At 50.7% G+C, this 25,015-nt stretch overlaps 1 protein-coding gene across 2 annotated transcripts in view; it reads left to right on the top strand.

Annotated features, from left to right (window-relative positions):
• The window catches only part of SCFD2 (sec1 family domain containing 2), a 130,825-nt gene extending 106,837 nt beyond the window's left edge, over nucleotides 1-23,988 (top strand). Inside the window, exons 6-9 of one of the 2 annotated variants that reach the window (XM_032955181.2) lie at nucleotides 19,552-19,709; nucleotides 21,251-21,388; nucleotides 21,927-22,046; nucleotides 22,325-23,988. In XM_032955181.2, the coding sequence (XP_032811072.2) occupies nucleotides 19,552-19,709; nucleotides 21,251-21,388; nucleotides 21,927-22,046; nucleotides 22,325-22,411 (503 nt within the window). In that variant the 3' untranslated portion in view covers nucleotides 22,412-23,988. Of the gene's footprint in view, nucleotides 1-7,172; nucleotides 7,427-19,551; nucleotides 19,710-21,250; nucleotides 21,389-21,926; nucleotides 22,047-22,324 lie in introns of those variants that run through there. The other variant, XR_012941829.1, reaches the window with a different exon arrangement.
• The last annotated feature ends 1,027 nt before the right edge of the window (nucleotides 23,989-25,015 follow it).

Raw genomic sequence — 25,015 nt, forward strand, 5'->3', positions numbered from 1 at the left:
TGTCTGCGTTAACCACAATACTTGCGGTCAAAATGCAAACATAAAAACACACTCTGATAATATGATGCATTGTCCTTGAAACTGATTGGTCCACACCAGAGACGGCTTTGTTTAGAGCCTCGTCTCAATTGGTGCTCGACCAGATGACGCCAAAAGGCGTTCACAGCTCAAAGACAATGCCACTATCAAAGTAATGAGGGCTCGGGGTGAGCATCTACATCAAAATGCAAACAAAAAACACACTCTGATAATATGATGCATTGTCCTTGAAACTGATTGGTCCACACCAGAGACAGCTTTCTTTAGAGCCTCGTCTCAATTGGTGCTCGACCAGATGACGCCAAAAGGCGTTCACAGCTCAAAGACAATGCCACTATCAAAGTAATGAGGGCTCGGGGTGAGCATCTACATCATTAGACCTCCTTTGCCAGTACCAAAATATCATAATAGGGTTTTTCCCCTTTTTTCTGACAACAAAACTGAGTATTGTGGTTAATGCAGTTACATGAATCCTTGTAAAAAAACATAGGTTTCAGTTTTGTTGCCGGAAAAAAAGGGAAAAACCATATTATTATATTTTGCTACTGGCAAAGGAGGTCAAATGATGTAAGTGGTAGTCGTTTTATCGGCCCCCCAGCGATGATGGTGTGTGCGCTCATGTGGCTCAATAGCCAAGCGATTAGACAGCTTGCTGCTAAAACGTTACACGGAGTGTAACAGCTCATTACTCGGCATGTAACCACCCGTCGATTCGTGGATCAAACATCGAATCGTCAATTCGAGGGACTTCTTGGACTGTGCGATACATGTTCGTCGAATCGCACGTGTGAGACAACGTCGTTTACGGTGTATGCAAATCGTTTTACGAGTGATGTACGTGTGCTGTTACATTTAGGGTTAATGCTGCGGGCAAAACCTTACGAACTAGGCAAATTGGGTAGGCGTGATGCAAAAAGGAATTGATTCTAAGAACGAACCGCGAACAAGAATTGTGACAATCCTCCGAATCTCTGGGGGTGGTGGGGGGGGAGGGGAGGGAGAATCACAACCTGGATGTGCATCGTTCAGATCCGCCCGCACGCCCCTTGGGAGAATTTACCGCAGCACACCGTCTGTCACCTGAATCACTCGGCGGTCCTCTCCTGGCAGTAGTGCACAAAGCGCACGTTGCAACAAAACGTCTAAACTCAACACATTCGTCATGAGCGGTGTGGCCTTAAAAGGAAAAAAAATAACATGTAATTGGCAACGTTTCGGGGCAATGGCCCTTCTCCATGGCACGTAACTTATTTTTTTGATACGTCCGCTACGAAGGACGGGCGCATTGCCCCCGCACGTGTTGCGTGGTTTGCGTTAAAGACCCCATGGAACCACTGTTCGCGAGGGGAAGCGCTGACGTAGCAGTGTCATAACCCACGCATGTGCGCGTGTGAAACACTACCCCCACCAGCAGTCGACCACATAAAGGACCGCAGCCGTTGCTATTGATACATCAGGTGAAATCAAAGTGCCTCCGCTCAGAGGAGCCCCACTGATGGTCTTCATGTCCTGCGGTGGCCCCCGAGGGCCACGGTGGAAAATCCACGTTCCTATGGTGGGGGGGGGGGGGGGGGGAGGGGTAGTCTACGCATAGCACCGCTAAAATTTAAACTTGATATCTTGATATCGATGGCCCCTGTTCGAGTTGCTTGTTCAGCGAAACACGTACCGAATCGGGGAGCGTGAGGATCGATTTTTTTTAAATTCGTTTTGAGCGATAAACAAGGGGGGGCGGGGGTCGCGTGACCCCCTGCAGCCACTACGTGGCCGCTATGCCCATCACAATGTGAAACAACAACAACAACATCAACAACAACAACAACAAACCCCCCATAAACGATTGTCGAATCAAATTGTGACCCTGGATCTGGGCACATACGTAACAGTGGGGTTTTTTTCCTCTTCCCCGGCTGTCCGTGCAACGGACCGCAAGCGGGTTGAGTCTCAATGGGCTCTCGCCCGCTTAAGCAGAGGGGCACAGCGGCGCGCGATTGATGTTCTGTCTGCGGCTGGTTAACGGCGACCTCGGTTGCCTCCCAAACACCTGGTTCGCAGGTCGCGGCTGATAAGATGTTTCCCGTGAGCTCTGACAGACATATCTCGTGGTTTTCGAGGTTTTTCTTTTGTGTTTTTTTATTAATATATAAATATGGTCCCAGCCTTTTTTTTTTTGGTTCCCGGTCACCTGCCCTCCTTCCGCACGAATCTCTGTGATTTTTATTTTTTCTCTCCTTGCGGTCTGGCATTAATAACCCCGCAACATGTGCGACCTATAAATCGGCGATGCTGCCTTCGTAGGAGGAAGCCAACTGCGTTGCATTACAATGCGCCCGTGACACTTTCACGCTACGCTCCCTTCCTCCCGAAGTGCCGCAAGTCTTGCTTTTGAAAGTGCGTCTGTGCGCCGGCCCCACCACAATGTTTTAAGCTATTGAAGCGTTTTGTTTTTGTTATTCTTCCAGGTAAGGTCCACTGAGCTACACAGCTCTTTTTCAGAAGCGACCTAGCCATCGCAAATGATAGCCCCAGCGAGAAGCTGCTTGTCATCGCGTGGAAATGTACAGCAGCCAAAATGTTCGAAACGCGTGGCGATGTCGATTCTAACCGTGGAGGGCGAAAAAACCGGAGGACCCGGAGAAAAATCCACGCGACCACGGGTGAGAGGGAGGCACGCAAACTCCAAATATACAGCAGCAGCAGCAGGCGTCAGGGTCGGGATCGACCTCCTGCGTGCCAGGCGAAGGAGATAACATCTCCTAGCCACCGTGGTGCCCCTTGTTACCGGACCGAGAGCGAGTCACACGCTCGAGTCGTTTCGCGTGAACGTCAGGCGCGAGTGTCTCCGTGCGCAGCGACAGAGCCCTGGTTGCCACCATTGTCTCACTCGGTGGCCCTGAGTCACTGGTGGGAATTCCGCATTTCTATGTCAGAGGAGCCGTGCTCCCTTGAGGTACGACGGCTGTTTATTTACCACCGAGTGGTGCTTGTTTTAGCTGCCCTGAATCTGATGATGGGGCTGAGGTTTTTTTTTTATATATAAATAACGCGGCAGGAAAACCAGAGTGCCCAGAAAAAAAGCTCCCACTTACACGAGAGCAGCATTCAGAAATACGTCACTTGGGCCCGCAGCCTACCTGCTGCGCACTGCCTTGTACAGGCCACCACGCGTCACAGCGGGCTGGCCGCTTAACTGACCTGATGAATTCACCCGTGCGGGATTCATCACCTGCACCTGCGAAGCGCTGGATCACGGCCGAAAACCATCGCGCCTGCCCTTGCCGGCTCATTCTGATCACACACGGCATGTACTGGGTTTCAGTCTGGTTGACCCTTAGGCCGATGGACTAAACTAATTGTATTTTTATTAATTGTGCAAAGACCAGCATTAGCTGCCCCGCCCATGCTGCATTTAAACCTTTATGAACAGTTTGCCTTTAGAGGCTATAACCCCCTTTTCCTGATGACGACCGCTTGTGTTGCGATCGAAACGTCGTGGTAAATTTTTTTTTTATTCTACGCGACTATACCGAAAGAACCAAAGAATATGTGCCAATAATATTGTGTATGTGCGCCGGTAGGATTGTGCGTGTGTGTGTATGTGTGCCAGTAAGATCATGTATGTGTGCAAGTAGCATTGTGTACATACGTGTGCCAGTAGCATTGTAAACGTATGCGTGACAGCATTATGAACATATGTATGCCATGTGTGCCAGTACGGTTGCATACGTGTGTGCCAGTAGAATGCCGTACGTACGTACGTGTGCCAGTAGAAATGTGTATGTGCGTGCCATCCAGCAAAACTTTTTTTTAATCGAGTATGAGATGAACGGAAGTAGAGAGTTTGTGGCATCGCAAGAGTTCCGTGAGAGGTGGCAACGGCTTAAGGAGCCCTTCATCCAGCAGTGGATCGATCACGGCCGATGACCATGATGATGATGATGAATGCGATACAAAATTCCAGAATTAGTTTTTGTGGAATATTGATTTAACAAAAAAAAATCCTGAAACAGGAAGATGGAACGCTTATACGAATAACATCTGGCAACACAGCAGTATTTGTTTAATGGGCCAAACTCTGCTGATGAGAGCCAGAAGGTTGAAACTGGTCCAGGGTTAAGCGAATTCTGCTGGGTAACGTTACTCCGAAAGGCCAGTAGGAAAGATGAATTAAACATTATTTGTCTTCAATAAGAATGCACGGTGCAGGGTGCCAGCGTTCGATCGTTGTCGTGATTGTTGTTGGGGGGGCGGGGGAGAGAAAAAGACGATGGTTATTGTTACCATTGCGCCAGGATCCCAAAACTACTTTTGCAGAGAGGGGAGGACATTTCGTATGAACAATTTGCAAAAGCAAAAAAAACAAATATTCCGCAACATCCTTCCTCGCGTTGCCCACCGGGGAGGACTTTTGGCGAACGGGGGGAAACGCGTTTACTCGCACAAACGTGGCGAGCGGAGCCTCCTCCCCGGGAGCGTGGGCGACCGGCGGGGGATGGCGACGCGCAACCAGCGCGCGTTGTACATTTCCACGCGACGGTGAAGCCACTTTGGTTGAGCCGCCACTTGTGATGGCCAGGTCGCTTCGGGAAAGAAAAGAAGCTACGTGGCTCAGTGGGGCCTTAACCTGGTTAAAATAAAATGAAATTGTAAATCCTCGTGATAGTAGTAATAGTAGTCAAATTTTTATGCTAATTCCTTTGTCAAGGCACCTTAATTACTCTCACACGGCTTAAAGGTCGCGGTCTGAGCTTGGCTGTGTTTCACTCCAGCGTTGTCCTCGAGACAGTCTGGTCCCTTCACCTGATGAAGGCCGCTTGTGTTGTGGCCGAAACGTCGTGATTTTTGTTGTTTTATTTTTTACCTACGTGACTTTACCGAATAGAACCAAAGAGTATGGATCCTTGCAGTCACGGACGCTTCAAATCTAGAATAGTACGGAGTATCATTTGTGGCCAGGTCGCTTCTGATGAAGAAGCTAATAGCTCAGTGGGCTTTTACCTGGTAAGATAAAATACGAGAATAGGGTTTTCCCCTTTTATCTGGCAACAAAACAGGTGGCGAGTTGTTAAAACACCAAACTGAAACATTTTGTTGCCAGATAAAAGGGGAAAAACCTATTCTGATATTTTGGTACTGGCAAAGGAGGTCCCATGATGTAGATGCTCACCACCGAGGTCTCATTACTCTGATAGTGGCGTTGTCTTTGTGCTGTGTACGCCTTTTGGCGTCCTCTGGTCTAACACCGTTTTGAGACGAGGCTCCAAAGAAAGCTGTCTCTGGTGTGGACCAATCGGTTTCAAAGACAATGCAAATATCAGAGTTTTTTGTTTGCATTTTGACCACAAGTATTGTTGTTAATGCAGACATGATGGTGTTTTAACAACGTAACACCTGTTTTGTTGCCAGATAAAAGGGGAAAAAACTATTCTCATATTTTGGTACTGGCAAAGGAGGTCCCATGATGAAGATTAAATATAATAGTTCAGTTTTATTTGTATTTATTTTTCGTGACTTGCTTACCTTTCCTATACTTTGCACTACTGCCGTGTTTTGACATTTTGATTGTTGTTGTTGTAACGTTCTGAAATGCACCCTGCTGGGCATCTGTGCAAAAAGAGCTTCATCGCTCATCAGATTCCCCATGCAGTATAAATGAACACTCTGATTCTGACCAGCTCAAAACGCTCGCGGTGCGCACCGCTCCGGTGGTATTTTGGTCCGACGGAGCCTGAAAAAGCGTGACGCCAACGTACGGGTGTGAAGGAGGAGCGTTGCGATGACACCGCTTGCGGCCCGCAGACTTTGCTGTGCCTGTGCGGGGATCGCGCTTTGCGCTGTCGGGGGAAGGTCCATTCGTTTGTTCCGATTCGAAAGGGTCAGTTGAACGTTGTTTTTTTTTTTAAAGTCAAATTTCGGTGAACCTGCCCACGTGAGCACAGGGTCGCTGAACCGCACGCAAGCTGCGTTTGAAATTCCACGTTCCTATGGCCGTGACCTGTCTCTCGCGTCGGACGATCGCCGCACCCCACGTCAGGTCTTGCCGGACTTTTTAACAACCCCCGGAGTGATTACGAAGGTCACGATGATGATGATGATGATGACGACGGCGACGATGGAAACTATGATTATAATGAAGATGACTACGATGGGGATGATCTGTGGCTGAGATTTTTAACTCGCACTCTTAAGGAGGAGCCACGCAGATTTACAAACCGCGCTGTGTCCTCCCCATGAATTTGCGAATACAATACGTCCGTCAAATAACCATTGCTCTTCTCCCGCGAGTATTGAACTCCGCGTTCTCTTACGCGGACACACGGGCACACTTTAGCCCGGCGGCACCCTTCATATTAACGGCGCTTTTGTCAAGTCCACTGCTGGACGAAAAGCATTTCCACGCCCTGTCGGCTGACGGGAGTTGTTCGACCCATAATTCACCACGCCGGTGAGCACCGGGCGGTGAAGTCGGTGCCCAGGATCGGTGCAGATGTCACTCGCTTAGGTTAGCCGTGGGCCGGGAATCGAAGTTTTGTCGTCAGGCTCGTAATGCGGTGTGCTATAAACCACTGCACGCATGTGTGTGGAAATTAAATAAAATAAAAACCCGTATATATATGTTGGATGGGAACCACAAGTGCTGTTGTGCCGCTACGATAGACCCAGCCTCAATAGCTGCTCCCCTAAGAAGCTGAGTTGGCAAACGTGGACGCTCTGTTCCTCTTAATGAAAACCATTCATCCCGTATGGGTGGCAGAGCAGAGTTCGTGTGTGTGTGTGTGTGCGCATGCGTGTGCGAGTTGATGCGTGTGTGTATGTGTATGTGCGTTTGCGTTGGTGTGTGTGCGTGTGTGTCTCAGCCTCTGCATGCATATGTATGTGTTTTAATACGTATGCATGACTGCGTGTATCTGTGTGTGCGTGTGAGTGTTTTAGGTGCTCGCTGTGACAGCACTTGCCCCAGCAGTTTGTTGAAGGCTATGCAGGGGATCTCTGTCTTTGTGTGTGTGTGTGTGTACGAGTGTGTCAGTGTGTCCTTGCGCGTGTCTAAATGCGTGTGCACACACGCACACACACGCGCGTGCCTGTGCGTGCGTGCGTGTCTGTGCATGTCTGTGTATGTGTGTGGTGAGCAGTAGCGTTTCGCTTAGCGCCCTGCACTGCGACCCCGGTGACCCGAGTTCGATTCCCGCACACGGCCACCACCAACGCCGGCGGTGGTTATCTGAGCCGGTCCTGGGAGCCTCCCCTTATCTCTCGACCCGGCCTCAAATGAGCACCTGGTGCGGTGTGCGAACAACGCCACCGGGGAGGCAAAGGCAGTCGCGAGTGGTACTGGCCGGCCACCCCCACCCTAACCTCCCCTCGTGTGCCCTGCCGGCCTTCACAGGTTCGCCCCCCACCACGCACCCACCAGTCTGTTGAAGGCTACACAGGGGGGGTGGGGTCTGTGGGGAGGCTCTAGAGGAGTTGTACACCCCTAGCTGCCACTGCTATTCAGTGGGTATTCAGTGGCCTAAAATGAAATTAAATGTTTCGCTCCGGATGACCGCTGCAAAGTATTATTCTGTATTTTGATTTAGTGTGCTGATCTTAAAGGTGCATTGAGAAATGTTGATACTCCGACTGATGCTCCTGTTGTTTGTGGAGTGACTTATGCAGCCAGCTATGGCTACAGGGTTTGGTGTTACATGTTATTTATGTAGTTTATTGTTAAAAATTCGGTCACAGTTCCTATGATCACTGTTACATTGCATTTATGGATTTATTTTGGTGATTTCGAAAACGTTTTTTTGGTTTGGCCACGTTTTTGTTTATTGTAGTACGGAGTTAGACTGATGGCCTTAATCTAAGTTTTCTTGTGGTTGTTGTTGTTGTTTGACTTGCATCCCACTGGGATTTTTGCACACAGCGTTGGTGTACGGTGCTATTTCAGGAATATTTTGATGTTTTTATTCCTGGATTTTCTGTTTGCACAGTCACACAAAGTCACTTTAAGATGTTTTCTTGTTCGTGTTTTTTGTTTGTTGCGGTTGCACCAGATTCAAGAGCCGTCTGGCTCACAGGGCTACACCAAATAAATAAAACTATGAACTAACTACGCGCGTGCCCGCGTGCGCGCGTGCACAGCGCAGATGAAGACGAGCGACGGGAAGAAAACAAAAAGTGGGCGGTGGTGGCGAAGGAGTAGCGCACCATCGCGTGCGACACTCTCACTCTCTCTCACTCACTCTCACTCACTCTCTCACTCTCTCTCTCACACTCTGTCACTCACTCTCTCTCACTCTCACTCACTCTCTCACTCTCTCACACTCTCTCTCTCTCACTCTCTATCACTCTCTCACTCACTCTCACTCACTCTCTCTCTCACTCTCTCACTCTCTCTCTCTCACTCACTCTCCCTCACTCACTCACTCTCTCTCACTCACTCTCTCTCTCACTCTCTCTCTCACACTCTCTCTCTCACTCTCTCTCTCTCACTCTCTCCCTCTCTCACTCTCTCTCTCACTCACTCTCTCTCTCACTCTCTCTCTCACTCTCTCACTCTCTCTCACTCACTCACTCTCTCACTCTCACTCACTCTCTCACTCACTCACTCTCTCACTCACTCACTCTCTCTCTCTCACTCTCTCTCTCACACTCTCTCTCTCACTCTCTCTCACTCACTCACTCTCACTCACTCACTCTCTCTCACTCACTCTCTCTCACTCTCTCTCTCTAGACTTATTTATTTCTGCTCATTGACTCGCTCCTTCGCTCGCAGAAAGTTCTCCTCCTAATGACTTCCACGTGAACGCGCTTCCTGTACAGTAAATTGCGCGTCTGCGCGTAACCTGTGCAGCAGGCGGAGCCGCGACTGCCGCACGTGTTCCTCCTCCTCGCCCCCCAGTGGGGGGCCCCCCAAATCACCGTCCGATTGAAGAGCCAAATGGGGGGAGGGGGCTGTGCTTTGCTGTGTTTTTTTTTTATATCGGCGTCCGTTTGGATTGTTTATAACGGCACCGTGGCCAATGCTATCACGGCCGCCACAACCATAGACGTGGTCGTCATCACCACCACTACCACACATCGCCACTACTACCACCACACATAAAAACTACCACACACCACCACTACTACCACCACTACCACCACACAGCACCACCACTACTACCACACACCACCACTACCACCACCACACAGCACCACCACTACTACCACACACCACCACTACCACCACACACCACCACTACACATAAAAACTACCAAACACCACCACTACTACCACAGCACCACCACTACTACCACACACCACCACTACCACCACCACACAGCACCACCACTACTACCACACACCACCACTACCACCACACAGCACCACCACCACTACACATAAAAACTACCACACACCACCACTACTACCACACACCACCACTACTACCACTACCACACACCACCACTACCACCACCACACATCTACACCACTACTACCACACACCACCACTACTACCACACATCGCCACCACCACTACCACACACCACCACTACTACCACACACCACCACTACTACCACACACCACCACCACCACTACACGTAAAAACTACCACACACCACCACTACTACCACACATCGCCACCACCACTACCACACACCACCACTACTACCACACACCACCACTACCACCACACAAAAACTACCACACACCACCACTACTACCACAACTACTACCACTACCACCACCACACATCTACACCACTACTGCCACTACCACACACCACTACTATCACACACCACCACCACCACTGCCTTTTTTTGGAAATCCACTGCTGGATGAGGGCCTGCTCATGCTGTGCGTGTCACGGGTGCCATTTGACCATACTTCACCACCATACTTCACCATACTTCACCACCATACTTCACCATACTTCACCATACTTCACCACCATACTTCACCATACTTCACCACCATACTTCACCACCATACTTCACTATACTTCACCATACTTCACCATCATACTTCACCACCACACTTCACCATACTTCACCACGCTGATCAGTGCTGGTTGGTGAAGGCGTGGAGCATAACAATCGTTATTATGTCATTCACGTAATTCTTATTTATATTTAGCGACTTGTCTTACCATTTTCTCTCTATGTTGCACCCCTGTCGTGTTTTTCTTCTTCTTCGTCTGTTTTCTGGTGGAACTCGCCGAGTCCCGTGCCCTTACTGGACATCTGTTGAAAAAGAGCTTCGTAGCTCATCGGATTCCTCCTGCAGCGGAAACAAAGATTCTGATGCTGGACGCAAAAGGCACGTTCCATTCGCTTCAAGCTCCGAGAATTAAGAAAAGAAAAACAGTTACGATTGACGGGAGACGACCTCTTTGCAGTATATACATACCCAGTATATACACAGTATATATACATACAGTATATACATACAGTATATATCTTCTTTGGTTCTTTCGGTAAAGTCACGTAGAATGAAAATAAAATAATAAAATAACAATAAAATTCTCACGACGTTTCGGCCACAACGCAAGCGGCCGTCTTCAGGTGAAAGGTACAGACCTGTCGGGACGACAGAGCTTCAATGAACGATGTTAAGATTCGTAGCGACTTTTAAGCTGGTTGGGAGAAGTGAGGCACCTTGACAAAGGGGTTTACATATCAAATAGCTGAGGGATTAGCTTGTGACTGGTCACAGGAATGGCTATGTTAAAGTCAAAACCTACACATCCACAGAGGCAACTAGTAATTTAGCATTGAAATAGCTAAGGGTTGTGGCCGAAACGTCGTGAGAATTTTATTGTGTTATTTTATTATTATTTTATTCTCATTCTACGTGACTTTACCGAAAGAACCAAAGAAGATGAATCCTTGCAGTCACGAAAGCTTTCAATCTAAATACAGTATATACATACACAGTATATACACACACGGAACAGCTCTGCTACTCTCTGGTGTGGACAGAGGTTATATGGGAATGGTTTGATCGTAATAAGACAAATCACGGTCACAGTCCTCCCTGGTTGATGTGCCCGCGTAAGATGTTGCATTCAAGCACGTGTAAGTTGCGTCCTAAGCGATGTCCTCAGCGATGTCATCGGCGTGCTAGAACGAGGCCGTCCGACTTTGACTCTAAAAAGTTCGATTGTACGGCCCTCCCTCTGTCCCAACCAATACCACGTCTACGACAGCGTCCTCGGTGGCCCGCTCCCGCCTGCCTCTCTCCTCCACGTGCTCTGCTGCCCTCTGCTGCCCCCTGGTCTGGCTCGACTCCTTTCAATGATGGCTCCTCATTCCATACAACCAAAGTGGGAGGTCGCTCCCTACTCTGCTGCTGCTGCTGATGTCTCCTTCTGCCCCACTGTAATCTGTGCTGTTGATTCCCTGTACCGACTCGAGTCCAGGCTCCTCTGGATCTTCCTCTTCTACTCCTCTGCCTCTGACTGCCCCCCCCCATCTTCACTACAGTCGCAGCTAAATAAATACAGGCGGTCCCCCGCTTTTACGACGTCACAATGCGTTAAAATGTAAACCCCGCCGTCGTGAAATCGGATCGGTGTGAATCGGACCCTCTTTTCCCAATTGCGGGAGCATGGGTAGAAGCACCACTTGCCCCGATGTGTTTCTTACTCCCCTTTCGTCAGCCGTAGTTAACACGGTTTAACAGACGAATATCGACACAACACTCGAGCGTGACAAGCTGCACGCCAAGTCGCATCGGAAACCAGACCCACTCCGTGTTGGGAGTCATGTCGGAAGAGGTTGGTGTGTCTGTACGGCCTGGTGTACAGCCTTGGTGTGCCTGTACAGCCTGGTGTACAGCCTGTGCACCAGCCTGTACAGGCTGGTGCACAGGCTGGTGTACGGGCTGGTGCACAGGCTGGTGCACGGGCTGGTGTGCAGCCTGGGGTACAGCCTGGTGCACAGGCTGGTGCACAGGCTGGTGCACAGCCTGGTGTACAGCCTTGGTGTGTCTGTACGGCCTGGTGTACAGCCTTAGTGTGTCTGTACAGCCTGGTGTGCATGTACGCGTTCGTGTACAGGCTGGTGTGTATGTACAGCCTGGTGTGCATGTACGGGTTGGTGTACAGGCTGCAGAGTGTTTTCACTACTACTTTCTTTCCCAACCACCTGACAAATATTCAGCCAAAACGAATGCCAGGTCCTAAATACGTCTCAGTAAGTGAACGCACGAGTACAGTATGTGGTTTTTGTGCCAGGAACTTTCCATTTTTACCCTTATTCAAACTTCATAACTTAATTCGTCATGCATAGCAAGCTTATTTGCTTTTTCTCTCTCTCGCTCTCTCTCTCTCTGCTTTTTTAAATTCGTTATAACGGGGCACCCTGGTGTTATCACGTTATAACGGGACACCCTGGTGTTATCACGTTATAACGGGACACCCTGGTGTTATCACGTTATAACGGGACACCCTGGTGTTATCACGTTATAACGGGGGGCACCCTGGTGTTATCACGTTATAACGGGGGGCACCCTGGTGTTATCACGTTATAACGGGACACTCTGGTATTATCACGTTATAACGGGACACTGGTATTATCACGTTATAACGGGGGGCACACTGGTATTATCACGTTATAACGGGACACTCTGGTATTATCACGTTATAACGGGGGGCACCCTGGCGTGCGGGAATCGAACTCAGGTCGCCGGGTTCGTAGCGCGGCGCGCTGCCCGTTCCACCACCGCTTCCCACCCACGCGCACACAACCGATGTCACGCATGCTGTAGTACACGCCTGTATATTACAACTCACTCGAGCTAGTCGTCTACAAACCTTTGTGAATACACTGCTATATGAAGACATAGGGGAGGCCCCGTGACCGGTTCAGATCATCGCTATCGATGGTGTTGGCCGCCACGCGCGTGTCGCACGCGTGTCACACACACACACACACGTGCACACACACACACGCGCACACACGTACACACACACACACACGCGCGCGCGCGCGTTTTCCCAGTACTCTACACATCTGTCTCAAAATACGAACACGTGTGACGCACGTGCCTCGCTCTGGCACACACACACACAGACACAAAGGTGTCAGGCATTTGTCTGACACCTGCACACCTGTACAAACGTGCCATGTCCGTGTACAGCCACTCGTCAGGAGACCCCCCCCCCCACTCCTTCCCCACTCCTACTTGACCACACTGGGTTGGCGAAGTTGGAGGAACATAGACGTGGGAGCATAGCAGTGCAATACAACGACCCATTTGCCACCCATCACGGAGCGCAACAGCCTCCTACCTGCTGTGCACTGTGGCCAGGCGCTCAGCTTCATGCTTGTATGTTCAGTATTTTGAACTTCTTTCGCACCGTACATAGCCAACCGCACTAATCGGAGGTGCGGTGTAAGGACAACAAACTAAACACAAAAAGGCTGTGCCGATGTTCTGAAGCATCGCGTTCATCCGGAGACTGCTCCGTTTATGAACGTCATCGATGGCTGCGCGTGGGTTTGTAAACTCTCTCACCCCATTACATTGCGACTGTGCTATCAGCGTCCTATCACGGGAGAAGTAATATTGTCTATTGGAACTGCCAGAGTGGGCATCGCAACATCACTTTGTGTCAGACGTTGACCCACAAAGGTAACATTGCACACCCCGCAGGATAATACAAATCACGTGCCAACACGGGAACGTGTGCTCTCTGTTACGGCTGTGTTTCGCTGTTATTCAATCGATACGATGTAAGAGTGCATAGCTCCGGTGGCTTCCGAATATCGGAAGAGCGTTCCAGACGGTCGCTGAAGCGCTTTCTGAAAGCGCGCGCTGTGATTTGGCGGCGGCGCCTGTCTGTCTTCACGTTTTACAAACCATTCTCAAACACGCGCAGACCTGTCAGACGCATAACGGTTTAAACACGTGCTCTTGTCCGGGGATATTGGGTTTTCTTGTCCACACGGCGTACAGCCGTTTCAATGCGGGCAACAACAACAACACAAAATGTTGTCTCTTTGTTTGTGTTTCTCCCTTGTGACGGGACTTTGTAGGATGAACGTTGGGATTTATAAGGGGCACGGGGTTACCAATAAGGTCTGAATTGGTCTGTAATAAGGTAGGGCACTGATAAGGGGTTGACAGGTTTGTAGTGGTGAGTGTAGTGGTGAGTCTGCTCGTGGTGATTGTCTAATTGTGTTTTTCCCCTGTGACGGAACTTTGTAGGATGAACGTTGGGATTTATAAGGGGCACGGGGTGACCAATGAGGTCTCAGTTGTTCTATAATAAAGTAGGGCACTGATTAGGGGTTGACAGGTATGAACACGTGTTTGTCAAACATGTTTAACCACGCGCCTCTCTCACACAACACACAAACACACACGTGTCTCCAATACACACGTGCGTCGGTGTTTCACGCACGCACACCTTTTGGTATCGCACTGTTACACGTGTCTCACACGTGGCGGGCAAACCGCCACGTGGCCTACAACACATCGCACGTGGTCCAAATACATCCAGGCAAACCACCACCGGCGTTTGAAAGATAATGCGGCTTCCATACACACCGAGTCTTGACACACACGTGTTCCAAACACACACACGTGTTCCAAACACACACACACACACGTGTTCCAAACACACACACACACGTGTTCCAAATACACACATGTGTTACAAACGCACACACGCGTGTTCCAAAAACACACGCGTTCCAAACAAACACTTGCCAAACACGTATTCCAAACAAAAAAACAAAGATCCCCCCTGTAGCCTTAACATACTGTTGGGGCAAGTGCTGTCAGCGAGCACCTATGAAGGCTGGCACGGCACACGAGGGGGTGGGTGGCCAGCACCACACCCGGCCGCCTTTGTCTCCCCAGTGGCGATGTTTACAAACCGCACCAAGTGCTCATGTTTAAAGCCGAGTCGACCTAGCGGATGCCCAAGACCGGTTCAGATAATCGTCACCGGTGTTGGCCGTGAGCGGGAATCGAACTGGGGTCGGCAGGTTCGGAGCGCAGCGCGCTAGCCGCTACGCCACCGCTCCACCACCCCAGCGTCTCCAGAACGTATCCCTCGCGAATACCGAGGGAATAACTTGTGCCAAACACACGTGCATTGACACGCGTAAGCCAACCACGCACACCCACGTGCTGGCTGCAACACACATCCGTATTATTTTTGTACACGTGGCCAGAATCGAGGACACGTGCTCAGCCACGTGCCATTTTCACTGGGGGAAAGAATCGCTTTCAACAACTAAAGATCGTTTCAATTATTGTATTAGTGTGTTGAACATCTTTTGCAAGCGAACGTGGCCAACCGTGCTACGTACGGTGCGTGTGTGTTTGTGTCTGTCGTTAAAACAAAAACACCGTAGGCCAGTGTCAATCCACTGCTGGATGAAGGCCTAGCCCAACGCACCCCATACCTCACCACCACATACCTCACCACCACCATACCTCACCACCCATACCTCACCACCACCATACCTCACCACCACATACCTCACCACCACCATACCTCACCACCACCATACCTCACCACCACCATACCTCACCACCACCATACCTCACCACCACCATACCTCACCACCCATACCTCACCACCCATACCTCACCACCACCATACCTCACCACCACCATACCTCACCACCACCATACCTCACCACCCATACCTCACCACCACCATACCTCACCACCACATACTTCACCACCACCATACCTCACCACCACATACCTCACCACCACCATACCTCACCACCACCATACCTCACCACCACATACCTCACCACCACCATACCTCACCACCACCATACCTCACCACCACCATACCTCACCACGCTGGTCAGAGCAGGCTGATTGAAGAGGGCAAATGTGCCCAAGATCGGCTCAGTGCGCTCACCGCTGCGCCACCGCTCGCTCCGACTAAACGGTTTGCCCCCCCACACACACCTGCATGCCATTGGGTTTAATTACCGCATGTCGAGGCATGTGCGTATGGAAAACTGTAATTAAATACACAATTCATTTTGAATGGCAATCACACGAAATCAAAATGTTACAGCTGACATGAAATGTATCCGCGTCGCTTTAAAAAAAACACACAACCCTTTGCCGAGATCAATTCGTGACTGTGCTATGAACCTACCTCCCCTCCTCCCCCCAGCCAAGCCGAGTTTGACTCCCGACCGTGATATCCGAACCGGTCCCGGGCACCTCTCCCCCTTCCCCAGATGTACCAACTCAGCATTCACCAAACGTCGTTGAAGTATGGTTCAAAAGAAGAAAAATAATAACCCCCCACAGTGTGGAGTGGTCTTTATCTAGCAGTGGATTATAACAAAGGGTTGCACATTGATAGCTTGAGTGAGTTGTGATATGCAGGTGTGTGAGCAGCTACAATATGGGACATTTCTTTGCCAGTATCAAAATATCAGAATAGTTTTTAGCCTTTCTGGCAAATTTAAAAGCTGTGTTATGACGTTAAAACGCCAAACAGAATCCTGTCTGCATTAACCACACGTAGTTGTGGTGATCATGCAGATCAACAATAACAAGCTCTGATAATATGATGCATTGTCTTTGAAACGGATTGGTCCACACCATATTCTTTGGGTCTTTCGGTATAGTCACATAGATAGGTTAAACAAAATATTAAATAAACAACAAAAACTACGACGTTTCGATCGCAACAAAAGCGACTGTCATCTGGTGTTTATTTCATTATTTTTTTTACCTATCCACGTGACTTTACCGAAAGACCCAAAGAATATGAATTCCTGCAGTCACGAAAGCCTTAAGCCGACATTTGGTCCACACCAGTTTCTAAGACAATGCATCACATTATCAGAGCAATGTTTTTTTGCTGTTACTTATTGCCAATTATGGACTCAGACTATTGTCCTATCATCTCATAGAGTCCCTGGAACGTAATAATATGTTACACAGTGGAAGTGGGGGTCGCAAAATACCGATTTATTACTAATAAACCCCAATGATCCGATCGAAATTAGAGATTTCGATCGGATCATTGGGGGGGGGGGCACGTGCCATCCACCCACCCCCCCCCCCCCCACTGGCTCCGGCAGTGGTCACTTTGCACTATCAACCTGGCGACCTGCGTTTGATTCCTGGCTAATGTCAGTGGGTGAGGACTACCCGAGCGGGTCCGCAGTGAAGTATGCTCAAGCAATGCCCAATGATCGACAAGCGATGCGGGGGCGGGGTGAGAAAGCCTTCATCCAGCAGTGAGTGGGTTGACGTTGGAGGAGCTGAGGCCGCTGCCCCGATAGCCGCAGCGGGCACACGCAGCGCGGCCAGCAGAGGGCGCTGGATGTCAACATTCTCAACCGCGCGGTGCCTTGAAAGCCTAGTGGCGAGTCGGTTAGGACGGACCGTCCCCCGTCACGGGAACGTGTAGTTCCCACCGGCACACGCTGCCGGTAGAACAGTGCGCCAATTGAGCGGGGAGATCGTTTAGCTTTCCATTTTGTTATTTTGCACTGAACTCGGATGTTGTATATGCGTACAAGAACTTTTGTTACCACATGAGAGGGTCGGTTGAGAGAGAAGTCTCCTTTTGCAATGGGAGACCTGGAATAACAAAGGATGTACGAAAAAGAAACCAGAAAATCTACGAAGCAAAAAAACGAAAATAAATATGAATTCAACGCGCAGCAAAACGTGGCTATGCAATAGATTAGGGCAATTGGCACGGCGATTGTAGTCTGTGCGAGTCCGCGGGTCTTAATGCGAGTCGATGACTTGTACTTTCGTGGGGCTCGTTGTGTGGTTCTCTGTGTGAGTCTGGGTGTCTATGAGTCTCTGGGTCTTCATGCTGGTCTATGACTACATTAGTGTGTGGGTTCTCGTCGTAGGGGGTCTCACTGTTCGTCTGTGGTTCTCTTGTGCGAGCCTGCGTATATCTGTGATTTCGTGTCTCTCCGCGGGAGTCTCTCGTGGGTCTGTGTTACGGTTCTCTGTGTGAGTCTGGGTGTCTCTGTGATTCCGTGTCTCTTCGCGGGAGTCTCTCGTGGGTCTGTGTTACGGTTCTCTGTGTGAGTCTGGGTGTCTCTGTGATTCCGTGTCTCTCTGCGGGAGTCTCTCGTGGGTCTGTGTTACGGTTCTCTGTGTGAGTCTGGGTGTCTCTGTGATTCCGTGTCTCTCTGCGGGAGTCTCTCGTGGGTCTGCGTGACGGTTCTCTGTGCGAGTCTGGGTGTCTCTGTGATTCCGTGTCTTTGCGGGAGTCTCTCGTGGGTCTGTGTTACGGTTCTCTGTGAGATTCTGGGTGTCTCTGTGATTCCGTGTCTCTCCGCGGGAGTCTCTCGTGGGTCTGTGTTACGGTTCTGTGCGATTCTGGGTGTCTCTGTGATTCCGTGTCTCTCTGCGGGAGTCTCTCGTGGGTCTGCGTGACGGTTCTCTATGCGATTCTGGGTGTCTCTGTGGTTCCGTGTCTCACTGCGGGAGTCTCTCGTGGGTCTGTGTTACGGTTCTCTGTGTGAGTCAGGGTATCTCTGTGATTCCGTGTCTCTCTGCGAGAGTCTCTCGTGGGTCTGCGTGACGGTTCTCTGTGCAATTCTGCTTGGTCATAGGTCATAGGTCGGCAACCTGCGCCTCCATAGCCGCATGCGGCGGCTCCTTGGCCCCTCTCCCCCCCCCCCCCCCCCCTTGCAGGGAGCCGTTTAAAAACAAATTTTAAATCTCAAAAATAATTTAACATAAAGACAATTGATTAAATATGGCAGGGAATGGGGGTCACTAGGGAATGTCTTGGTGACAACAAAATGTACAACAGTCAAACTGCACTGTTAAAGAATAAGGGGTGGGGAAATAACTGAATAGACGCAGTTCATTCCATCACGTGTTTTTGTTTATTTAAGTCAGAATGTGTGTTATAATCTGCTGTGTATACCTGCTGAAGTGTTTGTTTACAAGTAGCTCTCCACGTGTGATGCAGCTCTCCAACTACCGGTAATTTTAGCCAAGGCCCAAAAAAAAATGTCTGTTCTCAAAATATGAATGTGTGTTCACACTTGTGGAACCGGATGAGCGACAAAGCTCCTCTTCAACAGATGGCCAGGAACTTTTCACAGACCGCCGTTCCAGATCGACGGTTTGACAAAGCGGCGTTCGACCTCGGTTTCATAGTTTCATTTATTTGGTATAGCCCTGTGAGCCATTCGGCTCTTGAATCGGGTGCAACCGCAACAAACAAAAAACATGAACAAGAAAAACATCTTAAAGTGACTTTGTGTTTACTGTGCAAACAGAAAATCCATGAAAAAAACAGCAAAATATTCCGGAAAAAAGCACCGTACACCAACGCTGTGTGCAAAAAATCCCAGTGGGATGCAAAGTCAAACAACAACAACAACAACAACCACAAGACAACTTAGATTAAGGCCATCAGTCTAACTCCGCACTACAATAAACAAAAACATGGCCAAACCAAAAAACGTTTTCGAAATCACCAAAGTAAAGCCATAAAAGCAACGTAACAGTGATCAGGGGGACTGTGTCTCACGGGGCCACCTTCGTCCGTGCCACGCAGGAGCAGGGGAGGGTGGCGGCGGCGCCGCCGCGCCGAGCCAAGCGGAGCGCGAGCGGCTGGCGGCCTCCGTGTTGGAGTCGCTGCGCGGAGTGGCGCGCTCGCGTCACGCTCTCAAGCGCTTCTCCAACATCTACGACCCCGGGGAGGGGGCACACCAGGTGGGTGCTCCTGGAGTGGTGGGGCGGAGACGTGAACGCCGCCTCCACCACCACCACCTCCACCACCCCCGCCACCACCCCCGCCACCACCCCCGCCACCACCACCCCCACCACCACCCCCGCCGCCTCCACCACCGCCGCCTCCACCACCACCACCACCTACACCACCTCCACCACCACCACCACCACCACCACCCCCGCCGCCTCCACCACCTCCACCACCACCGCCTCCACCACCACCCCCGCCTCCACCACCACCACCTCCACCACCACCACCATCCCCACCACCACCACCCCCACCACCTCCACCACCACCTCCACCACCACCCCCGCCGCCTCCACCACCACCACCCCCACCATCTCCACCACCACCCCCGCCACCACCACCCCCACCACCACCACCACCACCACCTCCACCACCCCCACCACCTCCACCACCACCTCCACCACTCCCACCACCTCCGCAACCCCCATCACCCCCACCACCTCCACCACCCCCACCACCACCACCACCCCCACCACCACCTCCACCACCACCACCACCACCTCCACCACCACCTACACCATCCCCACCCCCACCACCCCCACCACCTCCACCACCCCCACCACCACCACCACCCCCACCACCACCACCACCCCCACCACCACCTCCACCACCACCTACACCATCCCCACCCCCACCACCACCACCCCCACCAACCCGCACCACCCCACTTGGCAGGTTCACCGTTTGCACCATGGCAGCAGCAGCGATGCGGTGTAGCATCGTGGCAGTGAGATGTTAACTACCTCGCCTGCTATACAGGAGGGCGTGGGTTCTATCCCGACCCAGGCACCTATTGTTTGTGTGGAGTTTTGATACTGACACTCCTGCTGTTATGGAGTGACTCATGCAACCAGCTATGGCTGCAAAGTTTGGTCGTACATGTTTATGTATATCGTTTATTGTAAAATTTTAATCACAGTTCCTATGATCACTGTTGCATTGTTTGTATAGCTTGATTTTGGTGATTTTGAAAACGTTTTGGTTTAGCCATGTTTATTTGTTGTAGTACAGAGTTAGCCTGATAACTTTAATCTACATTGTCTTATGGTTGTTATTGTTTGACTTGCATCCCACTGGGATTTTTGCACACAGCGTTGAAATACGGTGTCTTTTTTTCTGGAAGACTTTGCTGTTTTTTCCTGGATTTTTCTGTTGCGCGCAGTCACTTTAAGACGTTTACTTGTTCATGTTTTTGTTTTGTTGCGGCTGCACCCGAGTCGAGAGCCGCATGGCTCACAGGGTTACACCAAATAAATGAAACTGAAACCCGGCCTGGACCTACCCCAGGGCGACTCAGCCTCAAATGAGTACCTATTGAGGCATCTAAACATCGGCGCCGGGGGAGACAAAGGCGGTGGGGCACACCTGCCGGCCCCACCACACCCTCGTGCGGCCATTGCGGCCTCAACAGCTGCTCACCAAGGGCGCTTGTCACGCGTTCAGTGCGGCTCTAATGCGTCGGCGCACGTGCCTTGGTCTCCGTGTGCTCGTACAGCCAGCGGTGTACCGGCCTCTGCTGAAGCAGATCCTGGATGAGATCTTCACGGCTGAGCAGCCCGACAGCTCCGACATTGAGCACATGGCCAGTGGACTGACGGACCTACTCAAGACCGGCATCAGCATGTTCATGAAGGTGCGCGAGCGCGTTGGTGGGGCGCCTATCGTGAGCCCGTCACCGGGCCTAGAGTCGTCGTCGTCGTCGTCGTCATCATCATTCTCGCCATCAAACAATGACGGTTACCGCATCGCGCGCTTTCAGGTGCGCTTCTGCGGCCGTCTGGAACGCGCTTCCTTCCGTTGTTAGGCGATGCACTTTTGCATCGCCAAGATTGAAAGCGAATTTCTTCAGAACTGCTTTGTGTTTAGCTTAAACTAGATTCGAAGCTTTCGTGACTGCAGGAATTACTCTTTGGTCCCTTCGGTCAAGTCACGTAGAAAGAAAATATTTAATTTATTTTCCGTGTTTAGTTTGTTGTCCTTCCGCCGCACGTTCGTTTAGCGCGGTTGGCTACGTACGGTGCAAGAGAACAGCTGCTGCCAAATAAGGGCAGCATTCGAGCAAGCGGCTCGTGTGTTACATTGCGCGTGTCGCGTGCGTGTTCGTGTGTCGCGTGCCTGATGCGTGTTTGCGTGTCGCGCCGTGTGTGGTTCCTTGGCGTGCCCCCGTGCAGGTGAGCCGTCCCAGGCCGGCCGACCACCCGCTCGTCGTCGTCTTCGTCGTGGGGGGAGTGACGCCAGCCGAGATCAAGCTCGTCCGCGACTCTGTGACGGCGATGAAGGTCACACAGCAGGTACGGGGTGGGTGGGGGGTTACTCCGAGTGGTTGTTTTGTTTGTAGAACTTATTTCGCACCGTACGTCGCCAACCCGTGCTAATGGCAGGTGCGGGGGAAGGTCACCGCCACCACACCACCACTCCCACCACTCCCACCACCAATGTGCGTCTCTGCCGGTGCGGCTGCTCGGGGCTGGGGTAACCTTGCTGGCTTATTCGGGTTAAAAGTTTGTGTTGTTTCACATCCATCCACTACGCCGCCTCGAATTCCTCTACCTCCTCGTTGTCTTGGCAGGTGCTGCTGATGTCCACGCGGCTGTTGCAGCCCAGCGATGTTCCCGTGCTCTTATTTTCAAAGGACCGACTCAATCCGACCGTTTAATGCGTCATGGGACGTGGTGCCTCCTCTTCCGTTCCGTCATTTTGCTGCCATAACCTTTTGAGTCCCGACCATTGGCTTTAATCCTTTCAAGCGACATGTCCTGCCATAGTCCACTTTTATCAGCCCCTTTTTCTTCCGGTTCCGTTCTGATGACGCACGCTAAAATAACCTTATCGGTACCGACGCTCCCGCAAGGCCACGCGGGAGGGCGTGGCACGGATTTGGCGCCAGCGATCAGTGTGGTCGTGTCGCTACACTTCTCTATTGTGAGCGCAATGTCTTTAAAAACAGCGGCGCTGCTACGCCTCTCTAAATAATACAACTCTGAACCATTTGCGCGTTCCGAGATTCAGCGGTGAACGGGACACCCACCCTGCGACTTGCAGACGATACTGTGATTGCGATGGCTTAGGGAGCCCTTAGTCCAGCAGCAGACTGATCTTGGCTGATGATCATTCCCGCATACATTGGACAGACGGCTTTGCGAGTTGATATACCAAAGCGCGATCGAGCCTTCTCATCTTGACGTCATAATTTTGCACCAATTAATGGACTGCATTTGTATAGAATATGCAGGATACTGGGTAATCTTATACAACTGCATGTGGTCTTATACAAGACCACATGCAGTTGAAAGTGCCTCCGTGCCCAAACCAGCCATTGGTTATTGAGAAATCGCATTTCTACGATAGATCAACCTATAGAATAATAGATCTATCAAATCGATTGTAGGACTTGGAGCTCACATGGTATGCAGCCACAGCGCCAGGTACACATTGAGGTGCAGTCGATGATACGAGACATCCAAATGGATCAAGATTCTTAATTCAAAGTTACTTTATAAAGGGAAGGAAAAGTCGACTGATGTGCAATGAGTTTTACCAACTCTGCCCAAACACTGCACTATTTCCAAATGGGGAAATAGATGTTAAGTTCAAAAGGTGGAAAAGTAGTTGGGTGCATTGGACGAACACTAAACAATTCACTTGTAACGAGTGCAAGTTTGTGGGCGGTATCACCTGTGGCCACAAGTGAGTCCATATTCATCAGTTGAAGCAATTGGCGGGACCCCGGGGTCCCATCACTGCCCCGGGGTGGGAAAAACCGCGTAGCGACACGAGTCTTGTTACCTTACCGACAACAACTAAACTAGTGGTCAATCGATTGGCCTCGTCGAGAGCTACTCGGGGCACTAAGTTTCGTAAAAAGTTTAAAAATTACATAAACACGTTAAATTCACTGCGGGAGCGGCGGGCTCGCCTTGGCAAAGAAGCTGAGGATCGACGGCTGACCGGAGGGCGTCGTCGCCGCGCGCGACTGCAGCGGACGCCCCCCGGGGGCTCGCGTTTGGCCGGTGGGGTGGCGCCCATCGTGTCCATCGCCGCCTGCTGCTGGCGCGAGTCTGGGTGAGCAGCGCGTTGCTGTCAGGATCACGAGTGGGGCGGACTGAAACATAATTATTGACCTGATTTTTGCGGGACCCCTGGGTCCGGCAAAATGATTCAGTTGTCAATAACCGTGAAATATGATAAGCCATTTGTAATGATTATCAATAAACTTAAACAAATAAACTGGTACTAGTTTTTTTTCTCTCTTCACTCGAGGTGGTTCCTGCTTCTGCTCTGGCTCGTGGGGGAGGGCGCGATATGTTCATGAATGGGTCACTGGACATGCTCAGTGTGCAATTACAAAAACGTAATTCTAGCCGCGCGAAGCTTTAATCTTTGCATCGCAAGTGCAGAGTTGGTGTAATGGGCAGAGTTGTGCGACTGTAGTTGCAACTCGTTGAAAATCAGGGAAAGACTTGCACAACTTTTTCTGAAAAACGGGAGGGAAAAAAAACCCCATGGGTAAGATGGCACACAGTGAATGTGAACGCGAAGCTTTGCCGTGTGACCTTGTAAACTGCAACATTGTCAATGGAAATAAACTTTGGTTTACAATTTAATGAACCGTTTGAACTATTAGCATGCACTACAGGTAATTACCACAATGTGGACAGCTTTGAGTCAAGCTGTTCAATCTCCTATGGGATTAACAGCTTCCCCGAGTGAACCACTTTCACGTGTAGACATTTTCCGAGTTAAACCGAATAAACGCGCTATGTTTAGCCATGGCCACAGACCGTGACAATCATTACACGTCTAGAGGCTTCCCTTCTTACAAGGATGAACTGGATGTGCATCCCCCGTCGTGCGGACCGCCCAACACATTAAAGGAAAGTAGGTTATCTGAAACTTTAAAGCTGCACATCTTGTGACAACTTTCTTCCAAAATGTAAATTTTAACCAAACCACACGCATCTAGCACGAGGGCTGGACGCACGCACCCACACACACGCACCCACACACACGCACCCACACACACGCAACCACCCACACACACACAACCACCCACACACACGCTCACAACCACCCACACACGCGCACGCACGCAAACACCCACACGCAACCACACACACGCACGCAAACACCCACACGCACGCACGCAAACACCCGCACACACAACCACCCACACACACGCAACCACCCAACCACACACAACCACCCACATACACGCAAACACCCACACACACGCAAACACCCACACACACGCAAACACCCA

This window comes from Petromyzon marinus, chromosome 16 (assembly GCF_048934315.1).
Source record: "Petromyzon marinus isolate PM22_M1 ecotype Great Lakes invasive population chromosome 16, UKy_Petmar_22M1.pri1.0, whole genome shotgun sequence".
Taxonomy (NCBI): domain Eukaryota; kingdom Metazoa; phylum Chordata; class Hyperoartia; order Petromyzontiformes; family Petromyzontidae; genus Petromyzon; species Petromyzon marinus.